At 33.7% G+C, this 22402-nt stretch overlaps 1 protein-coding gene and 1 pseudogene across 2 annotated transcripts in view; both read right to left on the minus strand.

The window, feature by feature from the left end:
* Nucleotides 1-22402, minus strand: part of Dscam3 (Down syndrome cell adhesion molecule 3) — a 115669-nt gene that overhangs the window by 82490 nt on the left and 10777 nt on the right. Inside the window, exon 2 of the mRNA XM_090102664.1 lies at nt 21746-21917. Within this exon, the coding sequence (XP_089958790.1) occupies nt 21746-21917 (172 nt within the window). The remainder of the gene's footprint in view (nt 1-21745; nt 21918-22402) is intronic.
* LOC149908143 (uncharacterized) lies at nt 15959-17131 on the minus strand (annotated as a pseudogene). Its single transcript, XR_016456783.1, has 3 exons — nt 17111-17131; nt 16844-16981; nt 15959-16740 (listed from the first exon to the last, which is right to left on the minus strand). The product of XR_016456783.1 is annotated as an uncharacterized LOC149908143 (transcript).

The following is a 22402-nucleotide window of genomic DNA, read 5'->3' on the forward strand; positions in this document are numbered from 1 at the left end:
TTCTGTCAGTCTTGATGCAATTTGTGGAGCACTCCTCGAGAACCTTCGAGATTCGAGATTCACACGAAGCAGAATATACGGGAACAAAATGCAGAAAATTGCCACAACTGAGACTATATTCAAAAGTGCCTTGAAGCAGCAGAAATACTTATAAAGAAACGTTCTTGCCTAAGGCTTTGCATACGTGTGTCGTCTCTAATAGAAGTATTTTAAGATTCATTCTTATCATTCAATTACGCATAAAAGGAAACTTCATAGAGGAATTCATAACTGGTATTACTTTTCTCCAAGAAGCTTGTATTATAGCATCTTTGAGAAATAATTTTGCAGGATTCCTGATCTGTTTTGCATCAATTTCCAAAGAATATTATACAAGTTCTATATAACATACTTTTACATCCCTATAAAGATAACATTTTCCATTTAGGTACATAATATGAACTCATAGCTCTATACTTAATATGATTACTAATTTCCTTGAAGTAAAAAACATTAACATTTCGTATGGGATTTGAAAGGAAAAGGCAAATTAAACATGTAAACACAATTACAGGCACATTATTTTGGCAAAAACAGTATAAAATCTTGTTATAATACGGTACTCTCGTCGATCCCCCGGGGTCTTCTTCAGGTCTATAGCTTAGCTAGGTGAATGGATTACCGCTTAGATCCTCCAAGCACTATTTAGCAAGAAAACTTAAGAATGTAATAGACATGAATTTACAATGTTTGTCATATTGACCTTATTGACCTTATTGTAACATGTTTGAATGATTATAAGCATATAGTATGAAAAAGAGGAGCAGAAAATTCCTTATACACTTATTATTTTTCCTTTGAGATCACCTACAGGAACTGAATAAAATTTTGATTAATAAATTGATTTATTTCGAGCCTTTCCAAGTTCTATTTGGAAGGACTCCCGTCAACCTACACACTTCAGTGTAGGTACTCGAAAAGTCCAAGTCCGGGTATAATAAGAAAGGATATAAATATTACGGCCAACGCATCAGAGTACCTATGATGTAACCAATTATTTACGGCTTGTACATTTTGCTCTATATTTGGTTGATTATTTAATTATTGCTCGCATTATTATACCTAAGTATAAAAATATTATATAATGACGCCTATTTAACGCTATTCAACAAACTATACAAAAAGCTCGCGCCTTAAAAATATTGAATGAAAACTTTGACTTCGTAATAGATTCAATTATTTTATAAAATCTTTGTTGTTCACGTAATAACCTCATGAAATCATACAGAACTAAAACAGACAACGATATTCGTCTGTATGAGGTTCCTTTTTGTCATTTAAGGTACGAAGGCCTAAATACGAAGGCCCAACGCAGCGCTGAACCACCATTGTAACCCAAAAACAAAAGTCCCTTATAAGCCGGACGCTTAACTTTTGACATAAATTTTATTCATTTTCTCATTAAAATTGGGCACGCGACGCGAGAGACCCCAAATTGTCTTTCTCGCTGTTTGCAACAATTTATTATAAATTGGATAAACTTGTTAACTTGTTTACTAAGTTATTAATTCGCGATCGCACACTTCCAACTACTTACGCAACTTTGTGCGAGTTTGCTTCAAAACACAATGCTTTCTGTACACGGCTCTCTCGATATGTATGTTATCAGCTCTTTTGCAAACATTATTTTTCATAATTATTCAATAAATAGATTACATTTTTCTTAACTGTATCAATTTATTTATAACTAGCGGTCCGCCCCGGCTTCGCCCGTGGTACATATTTACGTTTTCTCTACATAAGAACCATCCTCGTACTTCAAGGAATATAATAGAAAAGAATTATCGAAATCGGTTCAGCCGTTCACACGTGATGCCGTTACAACGCGAAACGGGTGCGGACCCGCCGCCTTTTTATAGCTCCCGCCGCGAAGCGCGTCGAACGCGGCAACCACGCGGCAACTGATACACAAAAATAATCCTTATAGTAATTCACGCGCGATGACTTATAGCGTATTTCATGTATAACTTTGGTGTTTCTACACCGATTTACATGATTCTTTTACTATAACCTGCCCAGGAGTATGAAGAATAATTGTGCCAAATTTCGTTAAAATCCGTCATGTAGTTTTTGTTTCTATAACGAATATACAGACAGACAGACAGACAGACAGACAAAAATTTTACTGATTGCATTTTTGGCATCAGTAGCGATCCCTTATCACCCCTTCATAGTTTTTTTTTAAATATATTTCATGTACAGAATTGGCCTCTCTACAGATTTATTATAAGTATAGATTGACAATGATAAAAGTATAATTCAAACCTCATCTCCATCAGTATAATAAGTGTTTGATTGTTGTTGTTGGATAGACTACGTTATAGTGTAAGCATGTATGCTATCCATCACTTGGTCGTATTATTAATTGTTCCACGTTTCATTATAATTAATCGTCTATATACCTAACATTTCAAAAGATACAACTGTAACAGACAGATTGGCAGAAGGGAAACATATTAATACAAATACACACGAACAGCATAACTCCCACTATCATATTATATGATTTTGGCGCGTTTAAGATAAAACATACATCCATAAACATACACAGTTATAGCCAAACATGACCCAACGCCTAACAACTCAATAGTAAAACTTCTAAACAACAATGTTATATAACGTAGAAAGAAAAACTGATAAAAGAAAGCAAAATAAACAACAACGCGTTTATTTGAACCCTCACTTTGAAGATAAAGAGAGACGTCAGCAATACTTTATATTCCGTTTGAAATAAAACCCATAAACGTCACAGCCGATGTTTTATTTTCCCGTAATATTTACCCGACTCTACATATTATTTCTATTGGAATATGACGGATAAGGGCAAAGTTTTAGTTTGTAAGAAGTTTTAGATAAAACATTGTGCAAAAGATTTAAACCTACGAAATTGTTGCCTACATCTTAAAGTAGGCATCTATAAGCACATTATTTTTTAAAAATATTTATCAATATTCAAACTGGCAGTCCACAGCTATCATAACACCGATAACATAACATAATCTTATCATTACAACAATTAAAGTCAACCTAACCTTTAGCAGTCCTACAAGATTAACATCAGCAGTAGTAACGCCAAGTTGGCAGAACAATAATCCCGAAACCATAAGATATAATCATGGGCAGGTCAAATGCCACCTGTGTGTGTTCCCATACGTTATATGTATATAAGTGGTATCTGTGACAGTGTGGTCCGTGTCATAAGATCTAAGTTCATCATATTATCAGCTAATCATTATTACTGTGACTAAAGCAGAAGCTTTAGCCGACTTATGAAAAGTTCGACTTAATTGCAGGGATGTAAGGAGAGGGTATGGAATTTGTCATCGAACATCTTAGGGCAAGAAAATTTATATATTAGACTTCCATATTATTTTAGTTTTAAATAAAATGTGACGTATTATGAATCATTCGTATCACATTTTGGATAATACAAAGTTATAAGCAATAGATAATTACAAAGAAATGGTAAGAATAAATAATAAAAAAGTTAAATTATTGTAATGAATACATTTAACGAGCATAATTTGGCACAAGAGTAGAGCTTCTACTTCTTACAATTTATCATAAGAAGACACCTGAATCGATTCAATATTACATAATTCTTGTTATTTCAGTTTCCATTCGATCCTTACTCGCACCACACTCACCCTTCGCCAATTTCCACGGTTCAATGCTCAAAGGGCATTCCATCATTAGGACACGTTTCAACACAAGTTCGACAGCTATCTCCTTTAGTTGTTTACTTCACTGTGAATGTATTGATTGTTGGTTTCAATTATTTAATGGGCAAAGTGTAGCTCTCGAGCGGTGAAGCGAAATTGCGATGAAAGCTTATCAAAGACATTTGGACTCATTGAAGACGATGTGTCTATGGTCTTAAAGGTATGCTTCTTTGTTGTTAAGATATATTGAATAATATTATGTAATGTTGTTCGAAAGCTTTCTTTTTCTATTCATTCTCAAATTCCATATTTTTCTTGTTCTAGATTCCCTTACGGTCATACATGTGAACACTATGTAATGCCTTTTGCTAAAGCTTTTGGAGTGATAACGAACGATCAACCTGGTGATAATAAAAACGCCCTCAAGCGTATAATATGTTGCGTGAGGTTAGACAATCTCAGTAGAAACAGGAAGTGTTTTACTCGCTTTGATTTTTTAGAAACTAAAGCAAATTATTTAGAAGTATAAAAAATAGAAAAGTAAAGGTCAAATGAATAAGTCGAAGCATCAAGATAATACATTATCATAATAATTTTTTCCAGCCTCTAAAAAACAAAATTATTTAAAACCATAACCAGAGCACGCTTATACTGGCTAATTTATATTTTAAATCATAAAACAAAAATGGAGTTTGTGTAAATAATAATATTACTTTATGAAGGAAAGAAAATTTCATATTTTAAATTTCTATCTTATTTGTTTCACATAAATGATCAAAGCTTAACAATTTTTGTAAACAATTTATAAAAATACTAGAGGTCCGCCCCGGCTTCGCCCGTGGTGCATATTTCGCAATAAAAGGTAGCCTATGTCCTTTCTCGGGTATCAAAATATCTCCATAACAAATTTCATGCAAATTGGTTCAATAGTTTAGGCGTGATTGAGTAACAGACAGACATACAGAGTTACTTTCGCATTTATAATATTAGTATGGATTATGCTAAAATTAAAACAGTTCATTATTGTACATTATAATATTATTAGCAAAACAATGAGCCAGCGTTGGATCAAATTTATTTTTAACGAAATATGAGAGTGACAAATCATCAGTCACCAGGATTTACGGTGTGTCAGGGTCTTTCACCGACACGCCGACACGCCGACATGCCGCTCGCCGACACGCCGTTGCCAAATTCAGAACGGAATTGTCGGTAATTTTAACTAGGTTACCGACGGTATTGTTTCATGTAAGTTCACTTTAATATCTGGTATACTTTTAAAAATATTCATTAAAAAAATAGGTCATGGAAAATTATATTGCGATGAAATAAAAATCATCGGATGGTTGTATTAGGTGCTGTTATAGCCTTGGTATGCATTTATCATTGTTGCTCTGTTACAGCTTTTGAATTTATTAACAACTAGCGGTCCGCCCCGGCTTCGCCCGTGGTACACGAAAACGTAAGTTTTCTCTACATAAGAACCATCCTCGTACTTCAAGGAATATAATAAAAAAAGAATTATCGAAATCGGTTCAGCCGTTCTCGAGTTATGCGCTTACCAACACATTTTGCGATTCATTTTTATATATAAGATTGATATAGAGTTAGTTCATCGAAGAGTTATGGATGCGGTTTAGACCCGCTAATAGCAAATGGCCATGAAATTTAATGCGTATTACCTTGCTTTAAACCAATTCTAAATAGGTCGTATAATATGGTATTCGGTAACGTACAAACGTTATTATTACAAAAGTTTATAGCGCAATGGCATAAAAATTTTAAGAAATTTTCTTAAGTTAAATTTAAATTGAGCCAAGAGCATACTTCTGTAGGAATTTGTCTTATGTTACACTGATCATCCATGCTGGTAGTTCAACTTATAGGTAAGTGATGGCCTCTTTCTATGAACATTTGCTGAGCAAGCCATAGCATTGCTAACTTTAAACCATCGTTACTCTTTTTTGTATGAGTGCATGACATACTATTTCTTTTATAAATTTTGTAGACTCATATGTAAGTATATACTACTAGCTCTATATAGAGCTCATTTGCTTTCCTACACCTGCACCGTACATAAATCGCTTGCATAAAAAGACAACTGCATAAAAAAAAATTTACTGTTCTATTGCGCATCACAATTCACATTAAAACGCGTAATTCCAAGATAAAACTTAATGCTATTAAAACGCCGCTGCGTATCGTAACAGTGCTCTTCACTCGGCAAGCCATGACGAAATTATCTCTCGCAGACATCAATCCCACTACAATATTCAACCCTACTAACCGAAGATAAGATTTATTTTCCAAAAGCGCGGATGCTAAGTAACAGTTGCACTTATAATTAGAGGGTAGGTTTGAGTTCGCAATGAAATTATTTACCCTTTTGACGTGAACTTTAAACCTCGACTCTGTTATGCGGTCATTGACGCTTTGCTTTCAATTCATTTGTCTTTACTTAACTTTTGACGGAAGTTTTAAAACAAATTAATTGATAGATAATTATTATTAGCTTTTAGGTAAATGGTTCCACTTCGGAAGCTTGGGTCTAGTTTTTATTCTACGTTAACGTTAGTTTAATTGCAGGATATCTTATTATTAAAATATTGGCTTTTTCGAATTTACAGTTTCATTGATATAAAAGTACTTGAGATAAAAGCTGTGTTTATTTTATTGTACGTTGGCTTTTATCATTTAAAAGTAAATTATTATTCGTATACAATTCAGTTTTTATTCCGAGCCAATCTCTACACAACCTGAGCAACTACTCATCTTGCTTCCTTTTATACTATTTTAATGCTAAGACTTGTTTTAGTTGCACTTCTTACACTACTCTTTTATCTCGTAGTATAACAACTAAATACTTACACACAACATACACGCCCAACATACCACCACATTTATATCTCCAAAAGCTCGAGAGATCACGATAGTAAAATTCGTTTCATTACCCGGCTATGAAAAAGTCCGCGGTTATAACACGCCCGATTTTAATAGCACACAAGAACCGGACAAATGATCCGTCACGAGAATTTACGACGTGTCGGAAAGTTTAGGCGACACGGCGCCGCTGAATTTATCTACTGTGCTACAAAAAATTGCCTCGCAACTAGGTTATCGGTTTAATCCTATTGTTTTTATGTGGATTGAGGATATTTGGTTATGTTTGTTTGGTTTTAAATTAATTGGTGAATTTACCTCAAAAATGGATTACATTGGACATACAATGGATGTGATAGTGACTGTTTAGAGCAGGATACTCTTTGCTCAAAAACTTACTTCTTTGACCTTTATTTTATTAACACAACATTTACTCCAAAATCAAGTAACTAATTGAAAACTAATAGATCACTACTATTATTTTTTTGTAATAACTAACCTAACGGTTTTCTATAAAATGTTAATAAATCTTTGTTTTACCTTAACACTAATTTCATATCTTACGAACGAACGTCCAGGACAAGATGGATATTATTCCATATATTGGAAGTAATATCGCGGGAGTCAAGTACTAATCTAATATCCACTCTCCAGGGACGAGACTGCGACGAAGTTGCATCCTTTGTGCTACGATAACATTAATGGCATCATATTGGATCTGCATTTTAATAAGTCTTTTTGAAATTAGCTACCAGCTAGCTACATCTAAATAATTAAGGAGGATAGCGATAATTAAGCAGGTTACTCGAATTCAATCGTAGAGGATTCTGTTTTCGCATTTATAAAGATTTACTTTATATGTGTACTAGCTTTCCGCCCGCGGCTTCGCCCGCGTTTTCAAAGAAAAACCCGTTCCCGTAGGATTTCCGGGATAAAACCTATCCTATGTCCTTTCTCGAGTATCAAAATATCTCTATACCAAATTTCATGCAAATTGGTTCAGTAGTTAAGGCGTGATTGAGTAACAGACAGACAGACAGAGTTACTTTCGCATTTATAATATTAGTATGGATTTCATTATGTAATCTTGTGTCCGTGTCCTTATTAAAAACTCTACGCATATTAAATAATAGATATATCAGTATTATAAAATACAACCTAATATAAACAAATACATAAAAGGGGGATTAAGATACGATAAATACAATTTTCTACATCCTTTTCATCCATCTACAATCTACATATTATATGTATCGAAATTCTCGGAAATCTATTAATATTTATACACGATATGAATCATTGAGTAGGAACACGCTAAAATACATATAGAAAGACGACCTGTATGATAATATTATCTACTGTATAATCTGTATTAATATACATTTCAATATTATGTCAATTTGTCGGGGCTTCACTATCACTACATAGTATAAAACAAAGTCGCTTTCCCTGTCCCTATGTCCCTATGTCCCTTTGTACGCTTAAATCTTTGAAACTACGCAACGGATTTTGATGCGGTTTTTTTTAATAGATAGAGTGATTCAAGAGGAAGGTTTATATGTATAATAACATCCATTAAATAGTGGAGAAGTACTGTTATTTTTGAGGTTTCTAATGTGATGTCGTAAAAAATTACATTTTTTCCGCGTACATTGCAAACGCAGGCTGAACCCTACGAGTTTTATCAAAATAATGTACTAAGTATTATACACATTAAAAAGGTCTACAGAAAAGTCCGCGATGGTATATGTCTATCTCTTATGGATAACCCACCATAACTGTTTTTTGTCATTTACTTTTTACGACAAATAATGGCTAATTTTCGATACGATTTTAACCAATACAGCATTAATCCTTAACCAATTAAATACCTTGAATACATTGTTCATTTAATATAGATCTATATGGCCCTTTACCCCGTATGATTTAAGTGAATATTTTCGAAGATATTACAGATTTAAAAATTGCGGGACGTACCGTTTGCGGCGGTACCGGCCGGCCGCCCGGCTATATATTTTATACCCGTGCGAAGCCGGAGCGGGCCGCTATGTTTTTATATACAACGTTCACAATTTTTCTTTAGTGTATTTAGTATCAGCATTGCACCCGTGCGAAGCCGGGGTGGGTCGCTAGTCAATTATAAATCTGTTAACTGCAAATGTTCTACATGTGAAGCAAAGACACGTGTTCAGTAATAGTTTGTATAAGATAATATGATCAGATAGAAAGCAGAGCCGCGAGCTCAATCAACGCTCCTTTGATGTGCGTTTACTGCTTTTTATTGTGCTGATTTAAAAAAAAGAGTAAGATAAAAGAGTATGTGCAAGTATATTGAAATAAATTCACAAAACATGAGAAATGTATAAAGGGTATATGATTCTGACTGAACTGACAATAGGAGTCTTACAAGTTTTCTACCAAAACCCATTTTCATAACTTTTTCACGATAAAAAAGATCTGAACTTTCTTAGTTAAACTGAGTTGTTTCTATGATATGGACTTGAATAAAAAATTAATCATTTTTCCTCGGTTTAGCATTTTGAACTCCCCAAGTCAGTCTATACAAATCGAATACGGTAGGCCACAATAACAGACTAAAGATATGTGGGGGTAGACAAAAGAGCACTAAGCATGAATAGCCGGGGGCAGAATTGTTTGTGCTAGGACATTAGCAACAATAGGCCTGGGGGCGGATCAGCTTCTCATATGAGTTTCTATATGGAGCATTTTTATACACTAGCTTCTACGAATATCTATTTTTATAATAATCCTGGTATCATATTTTATTATGAAAGGATGTTTCTTTGTAATAAAGGCTACGTATTAAAACTTATTAGATTTTATCCATCTAAAACCTATAAACTATTTTAACAAGACTGGTCAATTAAGTTTGTTATGGTTCAATATTTTTGTGTATGTAACAAAATCAAACATTTTCTTTACAACACTTCTTATTTATTATTTCTACAAAAAGAAATATCAACAAATAAATGATGCACGACGCTCTTAAATATTTTACAGAAGAAATACTCTTATACTTATGCTAGCACATACATAACAAAAACTATGTCAAAAAGAGCGTTTCGCGTGCCTTTTAAAATACGCAATCGACTTTTGCTCCAATAAGTCAATATGAGTGGTTCCATGAAATTATCTTCATTGTGCAGCTTTAAACTATTCTTGATTCCACTGTGTTTCCATTTTCTGCTGCAGTGATACGATTAAAAGCGCTGAGAAAAGGTAGTTTCCTGAATATTTGCACTATGAAACTACGTGTTTATTGGTACTAAGTAATTAACGTGTTTATAACAAAAATATTAAGAATTTGTCTTATTATTAGCTAATTATTTAGTTAATTTCCTTTAACCTGGTCTAAGATATTTTTCTGTGATTTCACATTTAGCAAGAACACTGTATATACTTATAACACTTATACCTTAAGCCCTACAATAAATCATACACATAAAACTATAAATTTTCATATTGAATACCGAAAACTTACAGAAACCATTAGCAAAACTGAATATTGGAAAACATTTCCCTGACAAACTGAAAACTTTTGCAGACATCGTGAATACAAACTGTACGCTGTACGTGGGGAAGAAAAATAAATCTCGTACACTTGGTAAAGTTTTCAAGAAATGACGGCTTAAACAGAAACCTGGCGTTTTTGTTAACCACTTATTGTATTAATTCGTTAGGTATTGGATAATAATGTCAGGTAATCATTAATCATTTAATAGACTGCTCAAGATATTGAATGAATTTGCACCTTATGTAGTGAAGAGAGTACATTTTCACATTATCAAACGTATATTTTTTAAAGAACGCAAGCGAATGAAGTTTAGTTTACACTACGCAAACTTTGCGTTTCCGTCTCAAATAATTTGCTCCCTTACCAACATTCTTTAAGCTAGCTATAATTATACATTATTTAAAAGGCTCTGTTACAAATAAATAAAAAGGACTTCTTTAAATGTAGCATTTATAAAGAGCGAGAGAATATTAAACAAGAGTAAATTTACAAAAACCCTTAAATACCAGGGCATGGAAATGAAACTACGTCAAGGAATAAAAGGAGTGAAATATTACAGTTGAAATTAAAGCCATGTTCGACGAGTCTAAGGTAAATAAAGCTTTCTCACGGCTGTCGAGTTCTTTTGAGAAAATATAAGTCAACAGCTTTTAGACGGAACATTATAGTTAATCACTTTTCTATTATAGTTTTTAGATGTTTAAATAGGATTTATAACTTGCAATTTTGTAATATTGAGTAGTTTAAAGTAAATTGAGTGGTTTCAAATAAAATACAGAGAAACCTGACCAATGACAAGATCTTGTAGACATACGATATCATACATGAATATTCAACGCTATCAATAGCTTTCGGGTGTTATGTATTCACTTCAAAATCGTGTACGGAGTTACGGAGTATAATAATAAATTTAGAGTTTTATAATAGTAGCAATAAATATGTCATTTCCACTGCTAATTTGTGTAGAAATACGAATTAAACAGACATTCTTCTCTATAGAAATTAGAGAAGCAATCGACTTTAGTTAATGCATCATAGCAAACAAATATCGTAATTAACCCGTGACGCGTCCGGCGCACAGCCGGCACCGATCCCGATAGTGTCAAGGGAGTTCACGAAATCTAGCTTTTTTATGACTACCGAGTTTGAAAATTTTATTTACCCTATTGTTCTATAATTATATGCCATGTATGATATATTTTTGGAAAGAGGAAGAAACTAGTTATAGCATAAAAATGTAATCATGACGATATATTTTTTCTATAAAATTATAAAAAATTGATTTTCTTTTGTTTTAATTTTAATTGCTTACATACTAACACTTACATGATAATGCTGAGTCATCAAATGATCATATTCACGTTTTCATATCACTACACGATTGCCAAATACATTCACTTATATTTTCACACATTTAACACAACGTATTTCACTATGAATAATAACAAATCTCCATTATTCACAAACAAGAAAAAAAGCGCCATTTTGCGTCTTCCGCACTGAAAAGTTGAGACACTTTTTCACTGAGTATTCTTCAAATATCCCTAAAACTAATATCATAAACGTATTCTACGTAAAATTTCCAGTAATATACGTCTCAATTATCACTCATCTAATTATTCCTCTCGGCATAATTCACAATCCAAATATTCGTTGAACAAGACAAATGTCACAAACTATGGCCGATGACGCAACTCAATCAATGATTCACTTTTTTTTTTATTTTGTGGTTTTGGTCTCTATTGCCTGTCTCGGAGTCGTGTCGATTCGAATTATAAATGTTTAAGGCATAGAGAAATATTTTTTATACTGGAAACATTCACTTGTAAGAACTACAGGTGACCTTCAAAGTCATTGGCCGCGTTATGAACAGTCGTTGTTACGCAGGACGCTACAGTACAGTTTTAGTTATGAGCAACCGTCTGTACATAGGACGCGTCACGGGATAATACCACAAGCAAACAATAGTAATCCACGATTAACCGCAAATAAAGCAATATATGCACATATCGCAATAATACCGAGTTATTCGCAGACAAACTTGTAATTGAGTTCAAATCAAAACGTTGAGAAGAGTTCGCAAGTGTCGGTGGCCGCTCCCGAGTCCTCTATTGTAACTTAAATTAAACGGAACAATCTTGTTTTGAATCGTAATAATGCTCAGTTTAAATACAATTCCGGTACATCTAACTAGTTATACAAGCTTAAATCGGTACATACTTGGTGAAAGCTCAACACAATTAATTATAACAATATATAAAACAATATATCAACTGACTCATAATAAAAAGAAGTATATTATTTTGCAGATGAGTACATCGTTTTATTTACGTGCGAAATAATATACTATAGGTAGTAACCTACTGTAAGCTATATGTATGATTTTGTTATAACAACTTTGTGGTCGCTCTCACGATGTAGAATATGTTGACACTATACCACCTAGTATCTATTTTCTACAAAGTAGGTATATATAATTGATCTTGCTTCCTTTCTCAATTCATTTTGGGAGATCTTTATTATGTATGTTTTTCACTAAACTTACGATAAAAAATAATAATTAAGTAAAGTACTCACAAAAATAGGTATTTTTCCAGAATTTTAACAAAACTAAAACGAATAATGCATTCAGCGTCTTAAATAATTAAAACGTCAAAATGCAAATTTACAAATTTTAGCTTAATTCCGCATTAAATCCGAACGCGTAACTTTTAAATCTTTTTGTATACATAGCATTAACGAACAAACTCTATTAAAACCATGCATCAAACTCGGGAGGTAAACGCAAGAATTGTGACTTCAAAATTAAAATGAACGTTAAAGTTTTCAAGTGCAGAATTCCGTTTACCGCCACGCTTGCACCAGGAACACAAAGTTGCTTTGAGAATTTCAAGCTTTTCCTTATTCCGTTCCTGTTTTATACATTCTTTGGCTTTTTTCGTATGAGCTGAACAAAATAAAGGATTCTGTTCGGGGTGAAACAAACACTGTTCTGTTTACAGTTGGCTGTTGCATATGATTTTGTTTCTGTTTATGTTATTATAAAGCTTATTTAATTTTACAGCAGTGTTAATGTAGGTTTTTGTGTTTAACGCTGCCATATTTACAGACTTCTGAAAACGCTCATATACGGTCTATAATATATTATAGTCATAATATTTTGTTGATCAAATGTAATTTCATATAAAAATACAGTAATTAAATAAAAATAGTATCGTTGATAAAATGACCCAACCAAATAAAATATTATTATTTATAAAATTTTAATACCAATAATAAATTATAAAATTTATACAGTAGGTATATCAATTCATACAATTTCGTTTCAACCCAACTATAAAATCATTTCAGTCCATTAAAATTTTGTCACAAATAACAAACTTATTCTGTGTAGGCCTGCGTAATTTTCACACACTATGTACCAACTCCATATATACAAGAGCGTATAAGGCATTGTTACAATACATTGTCAAACATAAAAGAAAATTTAAATGGTGAAATCCTCGCTGACATACATAATATATGAGATATTCGCAGTAATATGTTGAGAGGGTCGGTAATTTAATCCGCCTACGTCACCGGCTCTAATTCGCTTGTTTTATGCGCGGTCACAGAATTGAACAATATTTATGCCAACCTGCGAAGCCCAATTAATCTCCCTCTCTTCTTTGTATTCATTCGTTACTGACTCAAAGCACGGTTTCCGATTCTGGGATAATGAAGTCCAGGGAAAAGTGAATCTTGATGTGAGTGAATTTTAATTATTCCTTTATTATTAAATCATGCTTCTATATGAAAGTGTTCTATAACAGAGTCTATGGATGAAGGAAGTGTACTTCCTATTCTATAGAGTTTTAAAAGAAAAGGCTCAGACACAGGATGCACATCTGTTTGCAATTAATACACCAGTGTTTCAACAGTGCAAAGTTTGCTAGACGAGACTGTTGAATAGTAGAGTCTTAATAGTGTTTTAATTGTTACAATTATAACCGTATATATTAACGTTTATTACTTAACTTCACCGACATTTATTATTTATCATGTAAATAGTTTCAACACGGTTCAATAAGCGTCCCTAAATCTACTAATTCCAAGCCAAAAAGACTCGATTAGCATACCCGTAAGTGTGGACATAGTCACGTGCGATGGACAGCAAGTACCAAGTTAGATTAGTTCCGAACCACTAAGTGAGTTATCTGCACTTTGACATTCTCTTTGCGGCTCAACTATTGTGCTTCGAATTTACAAAGGCATGCCTTGGCCGGCAAAGCGATATGAAACTCGCTCTGACAACCTCTATGAGCGTGTGTTTTCTGACACTAGTATTAATTGAACTGTACTCTTATCACGTCCAATAGGATTGGATATTTCTGGAATGTATTGTATGTTTAAATATCACATCTTGTATTGACTAAAGGCATTTGTAGTCGAATGACCGATGAATTGGATAAATAGAATTTCACTTACGAAGTGGACAAGGAATTTTATAAATAACTAGCGGTCCGCCCCGGCTTCGCCCGTGGTACTTACGTTTTCTCTACATAAAAACCATCCTCGTACTTCAAGGAATATAATAAAAAAAGAATTATCGAAATCGGTTCAGCCGTTCTCGAGTTATGCGCTTACCAACACATTTTGCGATTCATTTTTATATATAAGACTAGCGGTCCGCCCCGGCTTCGCCCGTGGTACATATTTATGTTTTCTCTACATAAGAACCATCCCGGTACTTCAAGGAATATAATAAAAAAAGAATTATCGAAATCGGTCCACCCGTTCTCGAGTTATGCGCTTACCAACACATTTTGCGATTCATTTTTATATATAAGATTGATAACTAGGTTTTAAAACTATACAATATATTTTTGTGTAAGCAATAACAGTAAACCAAGTTGTAATTATTTATAAATACCTACAAATAAATTATTAGTCCTAAAATCTTTGTGAAATCCCATAAATCACATAAAGTTTTGTTTGCTAGACGCTGAAATTGTAATTAATAAGACGTTATACTATATGACAACTACAAGGAAATAATATCATAAAATTTCACGGACTATGGAAACAAATGGGATTTTAAGACCTCAAATCACAGGCAACAAACATGCTCACTGAAGCGTGTATCCGCGCCATTACAGTACGTTTTCAGTCAAATCCTAGTTGACATAACGTAAAGTAAAACTAGCATTGCGGTTCCGCACATTAACCACTCTCTCGGCCAATTTCCGCACTTATTTCCTCAGCGATTCTGCTCATTTTCCCTTGAACTGTGTCAATAAGTCGGTTGACATTCGCCGTAATAAACTGCGTAGTTAATGCTTGTATACGATATTGCTATATATTCGGCTATATAACTATACATAACGGCACGTTTAACAAGACAAAGGCTTTTAATAAATATGGTAACAAAATATCGAATGTTTAACGGGAACAATCAGGCTGTAGGTGGATAATGTAGGTAGATAAAATGCCACGGCACCTTTATCATAGCATATTATTTATACCTTCGCTTGCAAATGCAAAAGATTATCTGTTTAACCCTAGAGACATAACCTTCTTAATGCTCCCTTTAAACATAACCATTCATCATATTGATGAACATTTTTAAAAGTATGAAATTTTTACTTAAAACGTTATAATTTAAAACTGTTTACTACATCATTTTTTAGGGATAAGGGTCTTATTTATAATTAAAACATAATAATTAAGAAAAAAGGAAATCTTTATTTACTTTTATTATAATAACGTAAGGCACTAGTTTTAAGGAGATCGTAGTTGATAAGGTACGTAAAAATTAAAATAAAAAAAAATAACAAAATATAGCTTTTTTTTCTTTGGCCAAAATAAACTTAGGGCATAACTCTACACTTAAAAAATACAAAAGCTAAATGTTTTGTCATCAAAATGAAGGCAGCGTAAAAGGAAGTCACACCTTTCTTTGCTCATACATGACACGTACCTAGTACCAGAAATACTCAGGGTTAAACAGTTCTTCAAGGGAGAGGTGGTTGTCTTTCAGAGCTGCTGTTAGCACTAAAATACCTACAAGCGCTCTAAGCTCCTCTTTGCAAGCATCTTTGAATGTAGATGTGACTTGTTCATACGTTCGTCTTTTTATAGCGATTTCAGAGTTGGTCCATTTCAATAATTCTTCAAATATCTGATCGGTCATGAACTGATCAAATAATAATAAAGGATCTACCATTCCTCTTACACCACGAGATGGCCCTCTTGCTACATGGACGATATTTATCACAGTTGTCCTTCCTGATGAACGACCTTTACTTGTGGCCCAAACGTGACGATTACGACTACGAATGGTACTTGGGGTAAGGTCAAAATACATGAAGAAGTACCTGAAGTCTCTTCCAATTTATCAGGAGGTGATTGAGAGTCGGTCTCGTGGTCCCGTGAGTGAGATGGTGATGAACCGTGACGGATTTGCTGACTGTCCTCTTGGTCAGAGGGTTCATATTGCTGATCGCTTTCCACGTCGTCCACCTCCATAAAGTCTTCATTTTCACCGTCCGAAGAAGCCGGCAGCGAGTTGGTGTCATCCTCTTCCAACAATAATCGCGCAATTGTGTCATCACTCAGTGCACGACGAGACTCTATGTCAAAAATCTGCAGGCAAATATTTCAAACCGTCACCAAAACTAACACAAACCATAACCATTCATCGAAACGATGAACAGATGCTCAATAAATCAAAAAACAAAATACTTACGCGCTGAACACCGGTGTCGCCTGCAACAGCGCGGTGCACAGTAAGTTGACAAGAACAGGCAAGTTTATACGCGCACGCGTTAGAAAGAGATGGCGTATTTAGTACCGCGTATTCATCAGATGGACGAAGGTTATGTTTCTAGGGTTAATAAATACTTTCATAGTTGTCGGAAGAATAGTACATAATTTATTATTATACATATTTATATAATATATCTTTCGAATAAAAACGTGTTGAAATCACGGACATAAATCAGCTTAAAAATACCTTTGAAATACCCGTGGGCATACTTGAACATAAATCTATTTCCAAATCACTGCAGCCATTATAACAAACAAATTACTAAACAATACTAAAACATTATAAAGCCAGGAAGTTTCTAGATGCTACAACGTGTCAATGTGTCGGAATTTCTCGACTACACTTCTATTTGCAAAGGGATGTGGTTACGAATTGAATAGTTTCAGAGCTCACTGTTTGCTGTTAAGAGATATTTGAATTGTCTTGTAGGAGGTGCTCTATAAAGGAAAAACTGGGTACCAGAGTCTTGGATATTACTAATTCACTGTTAAACATACGTTTGAGACTAGTCAGAGAGAAATTTGAAAAAATAATAGAATGACTTGATGTTTTCCTGTATCAGTTTCTTCCAGAATTGGCAGCATTTTAAGTCCGTAAAAAACTCTCAAAAATGTGTTCTCCATTCATTGTAACGTGGACTATACTTTTAAGTATAAGAAAACACTACATACCTATATTTAGAAAAAATGTCACAACCAATAATATAAATTAATTACGACGAATTGCGGTAAAGCCCGAGTCCTACTAATCAAAACCCTGCACTTTCGGGCTTCAAACCACCGTATCAAATTACATTCCGATATCAAATAAACAACTTAAGTTTCCAATATCCTAAAAGCAAAGTGAAGTTTAAAAATAAACTCGCCAGTATTATCCGCCATCAATCGATACCACTCTATTTCGGGCTTAGCAGTTTTTAGATTTAATCGCATTGAAGGTTGCATTTCTTGGAAACGTTAGCTTTTCATTTTTAGGGATCGAGTTTTGTTGACGGGATTTTAGCGGTACGCTGGAGTTTGTAAGTTGTTGCAACCATTTTGCGAGAAATGACATTTTCGTTTCTATAAAACCAATCAAACATAACTTGAAGTGGTATTTCAAATTACTGTGTATGCGAAAATAATAAATTAAATTGTTTATTTGGACGTTGGAAATTCACAATTTATTATACTCCGTATTACCACGTATTACAATAAAATTTGTCACTTAAATGTCGAGTTAAAATTTCTTTTTAATCAATTTAAGCCTTTGATCGATCAGATGAAACAACATAGTGGTCATAAGCTGGTATCTTACCATTGCAAAAAGCTATATTAATAATTATTGTATTTAATAGTATGGAATACCTACATATTATTTATTTACTAATTATTATTTTTAGCAGGGTAATATAATAAATAATATATTAAGCCTGACCTTGCAACTATGTACCTGAATTATAAGATAAAGGTACAACAAAGTGTCATAATTCATTCGGAGCGTATTTTAGTCTCCCCTTTACTTACGGGAATTTAATTTTTTTTTTTTTTTTTTTTATTGGTAATAGGGAAGCGCTTGACCACAATCTCGCCTGATGTTAAGCTGAGATGTGGTCTAAGATGGAACGCGCTTCCCTAGAAGGTACCTGTTCACTCTACTATATTTAGTTACTTTAGATTTATTGCGTCCTGTTCTAAATTAGATTATACACGAAATTGTTGTGTAAAATTCGTAAAGTGGATTAACATTTTTTTTTCATTGTTAGAATTAAAATTGTGAAGTGTGAAATGCCGTGTCGTGTTGTGAGGCACTTTTATTTATATTATGGTACTTTCATGGTAGACTTTTTATTTGTTCACGGAAGATTGAACCCAATACCTTAAAGTTGTAATAAGCTCCCCAACCAAAAGTGCTGAAATAATCCTATTTTTCCTTTACGTAAATTCTTTCTTTGGTCAACACATTTTACATTACTTTAATTAACAGAAACAATGCAAAACCGTTAAATAACACATCCTGGAATATTTTATCACGGCGGCAGCGGATAATGTATCAATTATTATGAAGAAAGAATTGTATATTTTCCCAGTACGCTGTTCGAAGTGGGACACGAGTACAGATGAAAAAACTAATATAAAACAAATCAAGACTGTGTTTTATGAATTTTTCATTTAACACACGCTATTTTATAGTTGTTTATCTATTTTGTTGGACGTGGGTCTTATGTTTTCTTTTTTAGGATTCTACGATCAATAAGGAAACGTATAATTTGCAATGTTTGTGTTCTGTATTCACGTGAATTAGCCTCAAGCATTAGAAAAGTATAAAGCGAATATGTAAATGAATCATGTTTTCCATCATTCAAAAATATTAACAAACTTTTAATTTTAAAATCGAGAGAAGTTGGGGCAGGAAGATTAATTATAGATTGTATAAAATATAGAGATTATCATTTTTATATTACAAGGGTATTTACAAAACTCTCTAACTAGATTTGAAAGTTTCACTACGTTTATTCAATTTACCTAGCACTAAAATTCAATCACAGCTATTATTTTACCAAAATAGTTGCAGAAGGCCACACGTCAGTATCTAAATGAGCTTCATAGCTCCGGCTGTTCAACGCCGCATTTCAAATTGGGTTGTGGCGTGCGGCTGGACACATTTGTGGTCGATATGATGAGCTTTCTATTTACAAATCAAATTGTTAAACATATTTTACGAAAATGTTTGTTTTAATGTAAAATTATTGCTCAGAGATCAAACCCTTTCGCTGACGCTTTCTACACGGTTCAATTTTTTCACTTATAAAAATACACGATCGTCAAGTTTATAGCCAGGTTATTATTATTTATCTATCCGCTTGTCCGAGAACATATTTCCCCAAAGCAATATCGTCAAATATATTCGAACGAAGATTTCTAAATTCGGTCGCTTGAATCGAGAACTATTCAAAATAGCTGTTCCATATTTCATGGCGCGCCTCATCTCTCCGTATACTCGGGTAATTTTAAAGATAACCAACTTGCTAACTTCCAAGCTGTCGGAGCTCAGAGTTATGTAATATTCGGTAAATGCATTGATAACGTCGTGTCCTTTCTTAGGGACGAACATAAGATTATGATAATGTTTTTGCTTGAAGATCTCTTACAGACTTATATAATAGAAGATATAACACTTGTAAATCTATTACTAAAGTAATATAGGACTATCCAGGTTAAATTGTAGGGCGTAAATATGGTAAATACTATGTAAAAGTTGCTTTCCTTTCTGAGTAAAGATGAGTAGCAAATCGGAACCATTTCCACTAGTAAAGTGTAATATCTTTCAAAGAAAATGGGGCATATATACAAAGAAAAACTGATAAAGTCGATTCTTGTGTAGAACCTTCGCTCCCAGCTGAACCGCTCCGCTGTATAATATGTATTCCAACACTTATGAAATATTTACATTACTATCGTCTTTGTAACGCAAAAGCGTCTCGAGTCCGCCTCTTGTTCGCTGTTGTATTTTTTATTAAAAATACCAAGACTTAATTTTATTATAGAATACATAGTGAGAGTCAGATATTTTTGTAGGAGTTTTCAGCACCCAGGTTCACATTATCTTACCGCATCGATTTTGCATTCTCCTCAGAAATTACGTGAGCTTTAAGAACACAAATAATATTACAGTGAAACCTGGTTAAGTGAGACATCAAGGGACCGGCAATGTTGTTTCACTTATAGAGGTATTCCACTTACCCAGTGTCTCAGATATACAGGTATAAATAAATATCTGTCTCATTTACAGAGGGTTCCATTAATATAGGTGAGAATACAGGTTATTTCAGTTATACAGGTCCGATCATTAAATAAAATATATGGTAGGGTAGAATAAGAATGAGTAAACAAACAATGTTATCTCAGTTACAGAGGTTTATGCATATAAAATTTACTCGCTGTCTCAGTTATAGAGGTAACTATGATGATAAATCGAAAGAACAAATCCCAGATATAGAGGTTTACCTCGTCCCACTAACAGAGGTAATTCAGTGCCAAAGTGTTGGGGCTTTAGCATGAGTTCCAGTTATGGAGGTTTCCCACTTATCCAGGTCCCACTTAACCAAGTTTCACTGTATTTTAAAATGCTATCTTTCAGTCTAAAAATCAAAAGGACACCTCGTCTCACTGAAAATAAGCATTTTTAAAGAGGGATTTAAAATGTTTCTATAAAGACATGAATTTACGATCCCTAAAGTGGTTGCGTCTGAAAAGAATGATTGGAATTTATGGCTCTTTAGCACTAGTAATATGTGGAAGAAAATAATGTTCACATACGATATACTTACGCTATTCGTGTTGAAAATGTAAGTTAGTAAATTCAGATGTTTTGTTGCGAGTTTATTTTCGTCTTTCTTCACTGTGAGATAAACTTCACGTATCTTTAAGAGTAATGTTATTTTTCTTGTCGCGTCGCGCTACTTTTCAATTCCCTCGTAGTCAGTTTAAAAATAAATTATGTAATCATTATGCTAAGGAGATGGAAATGGTAAAAAAATACTAACATAAACTCCGCACTTTTACGATATAAAAATAAGATATAATTTCTAAAACACGTAAAATAACAACTCATATTATATTTTATACAATATTGTTTCCCCTTAATTTCTCATAACTGCTTATAAGTTTTGAATAATTCTACCTATTCTTTTGCTGTTTAGAATTATAATATTATGTTCGTAGTACCCTGTAACAGTCAATTTTATCAGATTTCTGCGACAAAATATCATACACACAATCAATAAACTATCAATCATTCGTTACTAAACATAAAATTCGCACAAAATCTTCGCAATCTTACCTGAGTCCCGGACTATCATCCAGCTGAGTCCCATCAGGTAGTTGCCAGGCGATCTGTGGTGATGGGAACCCGTGCGCCGCGCAGGAGACCCTGGCTCCAGAGCTGTTGGAGAACACCAGGCGGGAAGGTGGCTCCATGAGGAACACTGGGCCATGCTCTTGGCCATCACCACCTGGAAGGATTGGAGCTATAGAAGATCCAGCCTACAAGAATAGGTTTATAGGTCTACGGTGAAGATACGGACTGTGATAAGTCGTCATCAGATTTGAAATATATAATGAACTGCAGCTAATGTAATGATGTAAGTGGGCAGATGGAATACAATATTTATAAAACAAAACTTTAGCCTTAAACATTTATGCTGAAAATAAAAAAAAAAGTCATCCTAACATTATTCCCTCTATTTCCTTAAACAACTAAATAAAAGTCAAATTCTGTTTCATCCAGCGCTACAATACCAAACGAAATTGTTTAGAATCTCCGTCATATTAGCCACAAATGGACACCATAATTTCGTAGTAAAGCGGTCAAGTGACGTTTGATATTCAACCAGCTGGTGTGTACAGTGACCACGCTACATCGCCCGGGGACACGATTAATCTACGTTTAACTTTTCTAATAGAAAAGCCAGTGGCCGATTTGTTTACGTATAGCTTT

The sequence above is a fragment of the Colias eurytheme genome, chromosome 6 (genome assembly GCF_061535395.1).
Source record: "Colias eurytheme isolate Ceu_HAF_F1 chromosome 6, ilColEury1 Martin Lab GWU primary, whole genome shotgun sequence".
In the NCBI taxonomy this organism is placed as follows: Eukaryota; Metazoa; Arthropoda; class Insecta; order Lepidoptera; family Pieridae; genus Colias; species Colias eurytheme.